Raw genomic sequence first — 10,367 nt, 5'->3', positions numbered from 1 at the left:
GACATGGTACATAAACATGGCATTGGCTATATCCCAGCACTGATCCTTATCTACGTTGTCCTTGTAAAATTGTTGCTGACATACAACAACTCCCTGTGCTTTTCAACTTCGAGAATTCATTTGATGCTGATTTTAGAAATCGACTTGGGGGTTCTCTCTCAGTAGGTTATGTCTACCTGTGTGTTGTGTGCAACGCGTGACAGCTCGTTTCTCTCAAACAAACAAAACAACTACGGGCATGCTAGCTCAACGGATCAATCAGTTTATTTTCATTCGTTTTCATCAGGGTAACCACATGTAAAGGACGTTCGTTACCAACATTGTGTAATTATAAAGTCTACAACTTTACAAATGTTCACCGTAGTCTACAATTAATGGAGTAAAATCTTAATAACATGTTTTTTTATTCAAATATATCAACTAATATGGTGTATTTCATCATCCTGCAGCCGATTTCGCAAGCGTCTTGCGAAAAAATTCGACCAGCTGCCGAAACGATCGCTGCAGATCGCAGGCAATCGCGGCGCTTCGCAGCCAGTGTGGTCGGTCCCATTTGATAACATGGGCGCCGAAAGAAAAAAGGAGGCGCTTCCAGGCGCGTCGCAGCCGATCGCAGGCAGTGTGTCCCAGGCGTTAGATAGAATAGCGATTGAAACAGTACCATCTGCTAACTGAAAATATGCCCCCAAAAAACGTAAATAAGCTTGACATTTATTTAGGGGGAAATGGCTAATTCAAAAGAAGTTTGCTGGAAGCGATCATTGTCAGTAACAATGCCAAATACGACCATTTGATCTTAGACTAGAGCCCTGCACGGTGGAGAAGCTGACCTCGGTAAATTGTGCTAAGCTAGCCTAGCTGCTGTTGCTAGCCAAACTTAAGGGGATTGTTTGAATGCGCCGGAAATGAAAAACGTTTCTTTTGACATCAAGTTTAGGCTGTGGCATTGAAGACAGCGACACACCACACAAGCTTGAGTTTAAATACATTATTTAATGTGAAATTACTTACTGTACATGCAAGTCTTGAATTACTTAAATGTATGATGCTGCCAGTAGCCTACTGTTAAGCCCCCACCCCTCGCCCCTCGGCTTGAAGCAACGGCCCCGTATAGGTGGTATAGGGGTTATGCGGAGCGCCCTGCGTTCGAACCGGAAAACAGATGTAATCGTTTCCTCTTCTCACTTCCGTACACATCTGCAGCGCTAGGTGATGCAAAGAACTTATATTGACAGAGAAGTTCAAGCACTTTATAAATTATATTATTCTCTACATTAGGCTAAGTGTGACAGGTAAGAATAAAGTGATGAGTTTATATAACGTTATAATAGCCTAACGTTAGACCGTTTCCCAGGAGGTAACCTGACGCTAGCTCTACACATTACAACGTTAGCCTACAGTACATACACAAATACGTTATCAATGAAATATATGAATTCAGCAAATTAATTTAAGAAGCTCATTTTAATTTACTGTCATATCCATATAAATCATTATTCTGGTTTCTATGGCTAGGACCTGCAGTTCCTAGAAGGAATTAAGTTTACTAGCCTACTACTAGACAAAAAAAACGTTAAAGTTAGGAGGTGCATAAGATTACGCTACCGACAAAATTTACCTGTCAGGGTCTTTGGGAAAGCGATGAAAGGCATAAATACTGTCACATTGGTAGTTGTTGCAGTTGATTGCCGAACACTGCGTTCTTTGAGTCCACTTGGACTTCGTTGTCATAGTGTGTCTCTTTCTGTGTAACTGTTATAACTAGCTAGTATGTAACTTTGTTACTATTAGTCCAGGCAAAGTAGCGTTTTACGACAGACTAAATGTAATTTTTTTTTTTGCAGCTTAGATCATTTCTATGAGGTGTCCAGAACAACATACTAAAAGTCCTAAGAAATCCTAGTTGAGGAAATATGTTAAATGTGTGCCAATAAGGCCAGGCAACATTACACCCCAATGGGGCTATTTTTTTCCTTTACTCCTATCAAAATGAAACTTTACACACTGAAACTACCCATGACAAGTACAATTTTTTGTATTACAAGTTCTTTAAAAATGAATGTTAATATTTAGGTATATTTAATGGAGGAAAAATAGCACGTCTCTCTCATCGGTGTTACTGAACCGGAAGGGAGTTCCTTTATTTGTACGTGCTCACCACACCTGTCAACATTGGAGTACGAAAATCCGGGAGATTTTCTTTTTTGGGGGGGGGGGGGGGGGGGGCGGAAGGGGGGGGGGGGTCAGAGACAGAGGAGGCCAAAGGCAGGCTAAATACACATAAATAAATACATAATTAGTAATACAAATTATTGTATGGTATTAATAATGGGACTTATTCATGTTTTCCTTTTATTTCTTTGTGCCATTTTCAGTTCACAGTTCACTCTGTAACACGGTGTCTGCCCAAGCCCCCACCCCTCGCCCCTTAACATAATATAATGACAGCATACACTTACGTAAAGTTTGCATCATGTCTCTGATTCTTATCGGACTTGTACCCCATTCTGCCACTGCAATGCCTTAGCTCACACGCTCGGAAACATATAAATCTATGCTAGCGACTGGTTGTCGCAAAGTATGACGTGTACAGCTAGTTGCAAGCGTGCACGAGGTCTCGGAGCTAGGGAAAAAAAGAGCCACTGTTTAAAGCTAGACCGGAAGAGTCAGAAGTGGAAAGATGGCGCGGTCCAGTTTCGTGCTCTCGCTTGCCTCACTGCGCCACTGAGCACTTTTCATAGAAATTAATGGGGACACCATCTTGGAAGACAAAAGTTGCTTCCTCTAGTAATATTAACTCTATGCCTACTGTGCGCAACAGTCTTACTACATCTATGCACGTTGTAGTTATGCGTCGTTGCTAACGTGTGCTGACGTTGGGGGGGGGGGGGGCACTTTGAATTTTTGTCATGGGGCCCGAAATTCCTGGCGGCGCCCCTGGAACTAGCCAGTGAATAGCCAAATAAATAAAACATTTTTAGGATGTAGGCCGAAAATGAGCTTCCCCTCTTTGAAAGACCAGCAGCCGCCACTGATTACAATGTATCACATACTGATATTTTTGTCTGTCATAATTTAATTACCAATCCCTCTCTCTCTAATATATATTGATACAAATCATAGTAATAATAATATATATATATTTACAAATATTTTGCGTGGGGTGGGCCTCGGGTAGGCTTCTGCCCTGGGCCCCAGATGACCTTAACCTGGCCCTGAGTTTGGCTCATTTGAGTGCAAATGAGCGCCTAGAAGATTTGACTGAATGAGGTGTCTGGTTTTGAAGGGTGCGCTTCTCTCTATTGTGTCCAAAAACGATCTGTTTTTCAATTAAATACAGGTCTAGATCAAGACTGCTGTTAGTAGGCTGTACAAAAATCATCAAAAACCTTTTCAGCGGTGTGGCACCACTAACAAAACTACAAATAAGTTCTTAGCCGACGTGGTTTCTATAAGCCCTAGTTGTTAAACATTGAATTCGTTATTTTAGGATGTGTCCAGTTTCAAGCAATATTCCAACAGGTGGAGAGTATGAGTTGGCCTAAGCTACATGATTGTACAATAGGCCAGGGTAAACGTCACAGCGTAAGACTTGTTATTAAAAACTAAAGGGGAAGGAAGTCGCAGTTGCACTTTGTCTCCCAGGAAGAAGAATAAGTAGGAGTTTCCTCAATATTTTTTCCACCGGGGATCTGCGCGAAATCCAAACCCTGTAATATCGTCAGACCATATGTAAGTTTAAAAGACATGTAGCCAATGACAGCACATGATCTATACACGTAGCCCACACTTATTATTTCATTCGCAAATCAGTTAAGCGCGTTTGTAAATGTAATTTCTTACCCTGTACCCCATTTAGTCTCCGGGGTTATTCCTCTCTGTTAAACGAAACCTCCGAAGCAAAAGATTGGGGAGGACAAATGCAGGGATAGCCTATCTACGATGTTATAGATTTAACCTCCACGGTCACTGTGTAAGAAAATCTGATTTGTCTGTTTTATTGGCCGTCTGCCTGTGCTTTGCGTCAGACGAGGCTATACGCCCTACCGAGGTTAAATCAGTTTCATATTCGAGATTCAACAGACATTCATATTTGTACCTCCGTTCAGGCTCCGCGTCATATTTAGGGACCGGGGTAAAAGAGTTGACAGTCAGAATGTTTCCTCAATATCTTTGTCAAAATCCACCATACAAACTTCAAACTTGTTGCACATTCTTCTACTACTGACTGACCAATTTGTCCAAGCTTTGGTTTGGTGATAAAATTGATTATTGATTAACCTATATTGCCAATAAATCAAGAAAAACACCAATATTTCTGTGTTTCCTCAATATCTTTGTCATAAATGACCACAGAAACGTCAGACCTGTTTCACATTCTTCTACTCCTAGCTGACCAAGTTGTCCAAGCTTTGGTTTGGTGATAAAGTTGATTATTGATTGACCCATAGCCAATAAATCAATAAAAACACCAATATTTCAGTGTTTCCTCAATATCTTTGTCATAAATGACCACAGAAACGTCAGACCTGTTTCACATTATTTTACTCCTAGCTGACCAAGTTGTCCAAGCTTTGGTTTGGTGATAAAGTTGATTATTGATTAACCCATAGCCAATAAATCAATAAAAACACCAATATTTCAGTGTTTCCTCAATATCTTTGTCATAAATGACCACAGAAACGTCAGACCTGTTTCACATTCTTCTACTCCTAGCTGACCAAGTTGTCCAAGCTTTGGTTTGGTGATAAAGTTGATTATTGATTAACCCATAGCCAACTTTATCAACTTTATCACCAAACCAAAGCTTGGACAACTTGGTCAGCTAGTATTAGAAGAATGTGCAACAAGTTTGAAGTTTCTATGTTCATTTTTGACAAAGATATTGAGAAAATACTGAAATATTGGTGTTTTTATTGATTTATTGGCTATGGGTTAATCAATAATAGTCTTTATCACCAAACCAACGCTTGGACTACTTGTTCAGATAGTAGTAGAAGAATCTGAAACAAGTTTGAAGTTTCTGTGGTCATTGTTGAAAAAGATATTGATGAAATATTGGAAACTGTGTTTTTCTTGATTTATTGGCTATAGGTTAACCAAAGCTTGGACAACTTGGTCCAACAATCAACTTTATCACGAAACCAAAGCTTGGACAACTTGGTCTGCTAGTATTAGAAGAATGTGCAACAAGTTTAAAGTTTCTATGTTCATTTTTGACAAAGATATTGAGGAAACAGAAATATTGGTATTTTTATTGATTTATTGGCTATGGGTTAATCAGTAATCAACTTTATCACCAAACCAAAGCTTGGACAACTTGGTCAGCTAGTAGTAGAAGAATGTGAAACAGGTCTGAAGTTTCTGTGTTTATTTTTGACAAAGATATTGAGGAAACAGAAATATTGGTATTTTTATTGATTTATTGGCTATAGGTTAATCAACAATCAACTTTATATCCAAAACCAAAGCTTGGACAACTTGGTCTGCTAGTATTAGAAGAATGTGCAACAAGTTTGAAGTTTCTATGTTCATTTTTGACAAAGATATTGAGGAAACAGAAATATTGGTATTTTTATTGATTTATTGGCTATGGGTTAATCAGTAATCAACTTTATCACCAAACCAAAGCTTGGACAACTTGGTCAGCTAGTAGTAGAAGAATGTGAAACAGGTCTGAAGTTTCTGTGTTTATTTTTGACAAAGATATTGAGGAAACACTGAAATATTGGTGTTTTTATTGATTTATTGGCTATAGGTTAATCAACAATCAACTTTATCACCAAAAACAAAGCTTGGACAACTTGGTCTGCTAGTATCAGAAGAATGTGCAACAAGTTTGAAGTTTCTATGTTCATTTTTGACAAAGATATTGAGGAAACACTGAAATGTGTTTTTATTGATTTATTGGCTATGGGTTAATTAATAATCAACTTTATCACCAACCCAAAGCTTGGACAACTTGGCCTGCTAGTATTAGAAAAATGTGCAACAAGTTTGAAGTTTCTATGTTCATTTTTGACAAAGATATTGAGGAAATACTGAAATACTGGTATTTTTATTGATTTATTGGCTATGGGTTAATCAATAATCAACATTATCACCAAACCAAAGGTTGGACAAATTGGCCAGTCAGTAGTAGAAGAATGTGCAACAAGTTTGAAGTTTGTATGGTCGATTTTGACAAAGATATTGAAGAAACAATCTGACTGTCTACTCTTTTACCCCGGTCCCTAAATATGACGCGGAGCCTGAACGGAGGTACGAATATGAATGTCTGTTGAATCTCGAATATGAAACTGATTTCACCTCGGTATACGCCCTACCTGCCAAGTGGTAAGGAAATTCACCATGGCATCTTTAAGGAGTCTGGTTGAAGACGACAGCAGGTATCAGAAATCTTTTCAGCTGTTTCTGGATCGCTCCTCCGAGCACCAGTGCATGCAGGACTTTATCCATGGCGTACTCCCTGACATACTGTCCAGGTAAAACTACAAATGTTCCGTAACTCTTTCGAAAAACCACAAGAAAACATAGCCCATTATTCTCAATTAAAAGTTTGTTGTTATATTTAAATTGATTGAATCTTTAACAACATCTTAAGAAGTATCGCATTATTATTTTGTACAATTAGCCTATGTAACGAAGGCTAGTGACTTGATATGACCACAATGCCCTCTAAGTGAAAGTCTTACCTCTGCAGCATTGGAGAGGGTAAAAGACACCTGAATGTCATGGGAGTTGGGAGTGGGGCAGGTGAGAAAGAGTCAACATGGCCGTCATTTATTTATCACTATGTAGACCTCACTACTTCTGCAGGTCATATTGATCAGTCTAGATGATTGTGCCTGCAGGTCAGATTGACCTAGAGATTTTCTCCCAGCTGCGTCTGAAGCACCCAGGGGTCAACGTCGAAAACGAGGTGGTGGAGCCCAGCGCCCAGCAACTGCACAACTACAAGGGTATAGTAAAACTCCAAGGTAGTAGTAGAACTTAAAGGAAAGAGTAGAACTCCAATGAGACAGAAGAACTCTAAGGGTAATGTAGAACTCCAAGGGTATAGAAGATCAGAAGGAGACCGTTTGAACTCTGAATCCGAATCGCCAAGTAATTTTGCACAAACAAGGAATTTACTATGCCAGGATGGAACATACGGTAAACATATACGTTTTAAATATAAAATGTAGAAAATATAAAATGTAGAAAATGTACAACAGTATCTAAATAATTCTAAGCACTACTACACAATGTAAAAAAATAAAATATACAATAAAAATAAAATGAGATATAAAGAACAGTGCAATGTGATTTGTGCATTGTGTAATGAGCAATAAGTGATCGATGGACTTTGTGTGTGATCCGTGACATCATGACAGTGTTAGTGGCAGTTGGGAGTTCTGGGTCTTGTTGATGAGGCCAGCGGCCAAAGGAAAGAAAATGTTATTGTGGCTTGAGGTTTTGGTTCTGATGGACCGCAGCCTCCTTCCGAAGGGAAGTGGCTGGAACAGTGTGTGTCCAGGGGTTAACTCCAAGGTTAATGTAGAGCTCCAAGGGTATAGAAGAATCACAAGGAGACAGTAGAACTCCAGTGGTACTCTGAGTTGTTACCTCCTTTTCACCAACTAAAGTAACTAAATATATTCCAAAGGACTACGCATATGTAAATATGTGATTATTTCTATGTATCCTGTATACATTATTTATTTTAACTGTATCTTCATTGGTTTTCACAGTACTTGTGTCAAAGACACCTAAATTAGATTATATCAACTTCACCTGGAATAAGATGACTGCCTTTGAGTTTGAGAAACACTGGAGGGAGAACAACAGGACAGAGAAGATAGACTTTCTTCACATGATACAAGTAGGTCACTCATAAACTAATTATAGATCATTCATTAGATTCGATCATTTTCTGATATGTATTCTTACCATCTATTGTATGTACGTGAAGAACAAATAAAAATATATGGTGATGTTCATGTTTTCTTCAGATGCTGTACTATGTGAAGGATCCTGGTGCCACCATCTCCTTCTTCCACAGCCTCTTGAGCAAGAATGGGAAACTTCTCATAATTCTTGTGTCAGGTAAGATACTTCATCATGTAATGAGCAACGTGAGTGCATAGGATCTCCAGTACTGTAGGACTATTCCGGTGTCCACCATATTTTGTTCAGAAAAAAAAGTATTTATGAAATTCTTTGTTTTGATGGTGTTCTGTTTTGCAGTTTTTTTGTTGTGCTGCTATTGTGTTGTGTTGGGGTTGTGTTGTGGTGATGTTGTGTTGTGGTGGTGTGTTAACAGGTACAAGTGGTTGGGGGAAGCTGTGGAGGACTTATAGAGCACAGTTGTGTAACACTGAGATCAGCCAATGTGTGACTACGGCCGACATCAAGAGCTTCCTGGACTCCAGAGGTCTCCGCTACCAAACCTATGAGCTGCCCTCTCAGATGGACATCACAGAGTGCTTCACGGTGGGCGACGAGAAGGGAGAGCTGCTGCTGGATTTCCTGACAGAGGTGTTGGACTTCAGCAGGACAGCTCCCCCCGAGCTGAGAGCCGGAGTGGTAGATCTTCTGCATCACCCTGACTGCAGCACCCAGTCAGACGGGAGGGTCCTGTTCAACAACAACCTAGAAGTGGTGGTTGTCGACCCTCTGACTTAAATGTAGGAACTCCCTGCCTGCTGTATAGCCTCTATAGCCTCTGTATAGCCTCTATAGCCTCAGCATTGAAACTCTTGTCTAGGATAACTACATTTTGGTTGATGAATAGCACCGCTAAGAACATTCCTTAAAGCTCCTGTTGCAATGCATTCATAACAAAAACTGTTTGGTTGGAACACCTCAGATGAGAAGATGGGCTTCATACTTCATAACCCTGTTAGCAAAGCATCTAGGGTCAAATGAGGCAGGTCACTGCAAGAAAATGTCTTTCTAAATAAAATGTCTGAATCTGAATTGTTTTGTTTTATTAAAACCAACAAACTAAGACACATAATAAAAAGTAGTGTACTGTGAAAAAGACAGGTGTCAATGCTCAGTTTATAGAAAGAGTTGTCTAAAAGGAGTCAGGTGGCTGAGCGGTTAGGGAATCGGGCTAGTAATCAGAAGGTTGCCGGTTCGATTCATGGCTGTTCAAAATAACGTTGTGTCCTTGGGCAAGGCACTTCACCCTACTTGCCTCAGGGGAAATGTCCCTGTACTTACTGTAAGTCGCTCTGGATAAGAGCGTCTGCTAAATGACTAAATGTAAATGTAAAAACCAACATTGTTGGTGTAAGTTACATTTTACATTCAATTTATTTAGCAAAAGATTTTAATCAAAGTACAGCTAGTGCATATAGAAAGTTTTGAGGATCAGAAGTGCATAGTTCAACAGTATTTCTGTGGTCGGAGTGAAGGAACAGTCTGTATTGACTGGCCATACCGGATGCAATTCAACATTTATCCAAGGTTGTAAAGATACAGAATTAACTTGAGTATTTATGAGGCTTTAAAAACATGTAAATTCAAATACATTGGTATAGTATATCTAACCTGTGCTGACTGTACAGATGTCATGTACACTATACAGTCAATGAAGATCCCCACCATCTAGCATGAATTAGTACGGGTTAGAATGGATAGAGGACTGTTAAGAGCTTATTCATCATACAAACAGTATAAAATCTTTTTTTATTTGTATACCTTTTTACAAAAGGCTTTATAAATGCCCATAGGTGTCAACCCCCAACCCTTACACTCAGAGAAGACAAGGGAAATGTTTCTACCCGGTAACTACGGATGACATTCACTGGATCTTTCTTTTAATATAGATTTGTATGGTCTACAACACGTTTGGAAAAGGGAGCTTCACCTTGGGAAAGATAGCTGCTATTTTAACACACAAAACCGTTAAGCACTGAAGAGAGGGCAACATGACCCACAGATGAACTTCTTCATGTGGTACCTTTTGAGGTTCTGTAAATAAAGATGAATTCTCCTGTGGACTTATTTGTGAGGTATGTTCAGGTTTTGAACATGTAACGATGGGTCAGGGTTCTGACTACCACCACAGATAAGATGTAGCTTCAGGGACCAGTTTTCTTCTCTCTGCCAGAGTCTATTGACTGAGTGTGGAAAGTTATTAATCATTATCATGGTAGGAATTGCACTATCCATGAACTATTGAACTGTGTGTGTGTTTGTGTGCTTCTGTGTGTACAGGTTGAGTAGTTGAGTGGATAAGGTGTGTGCCAATAAGCTGCAGTTTGTGCAGTCCTTTGCTTGTGTACAAATCTGTATGGATTTGGGTAGAAAGTCTGCATCTGTCTGTCTGTCTGTCTGTCTGTCTGTGTTTCTGCCTGCTTGTACATAAAGTAGAG

The 10,367-nt window shown here is 39.5% G+C and overlaps 1 protein-coding gene across 1 annotated transcript; it reads left to right on the top strand.

The window, feature by feature from the left end:
- Window positions 1-6,241: 6,241 nt before the first annotated feature.
- LOC134017574 (histamine N-methyltransferase-like) lies at window positions 6,242-8,689 on the top strand. Its single transcript, XM_062457338.1, has 6 exons — window positions 6,242-6,485; window positions 6,704-6,756; window positions 6,855-6,962; window positions 7,734-7,864; window positions 7,995-8,088; window positions 8,306-8,689. The coding sequence occupies exons 1-6, from the start codon at window positions 6,352-6,354 to the stop codon at window positions 8,665-8,667; spliced, it is 882 nt and encodes a 293-aa protein (XP_062313322.1). The 5' UTR covers window positions 6,242-6,351; the 3' UTR covers window positions 8,668-8,689.
- Window positions 8,690-10,367: the final 1,678 nt, after the last annotated feature.

This window comes from Osmerus eperlanus, chromosome 3 (assembly GCF_963692335.1).
Source record: "Osmerus eperlanus chromosome 3, fOsmEpe2.1, whole genome shotgun sequence".
In the NCBI taxonomy this organism is placed as follows: Eukaryota; Metazoa; Chordata; class Actinopteri; order Osmeriformes; family Osmeridae; genus Osmerus; species Osmerus eperlanus.
The sequence above is the reverse complement of the archived record's forward strand: the minus strand, read 5'-3'. Positions and strand labels throughout refer to the sequence as shown.

Coding starts and splice junctions, on each gene's coding strand:
- LOC134017574 (XM_062457338.1), top strand. CDS start 6,352: ATGGCATCTTTAAGGAGTCTGGTTGAAGACGACAGCAGGTATCAGAAA. Junction 6,757..6,854: donor GGGAGTTGGGAGTGGGGCAG/GTGAGAAAGAGT, acceptor TTGTGCCTGCAG/GTCAGATTGACCTAGAGATT. Junction 8,089..8,305: donor TCTCATAATTCTTGTGTCAG/GTAAGATACTTC, acceptor GTGTGTTAACAG/GTACAAGTGGTTGGGGGAAG.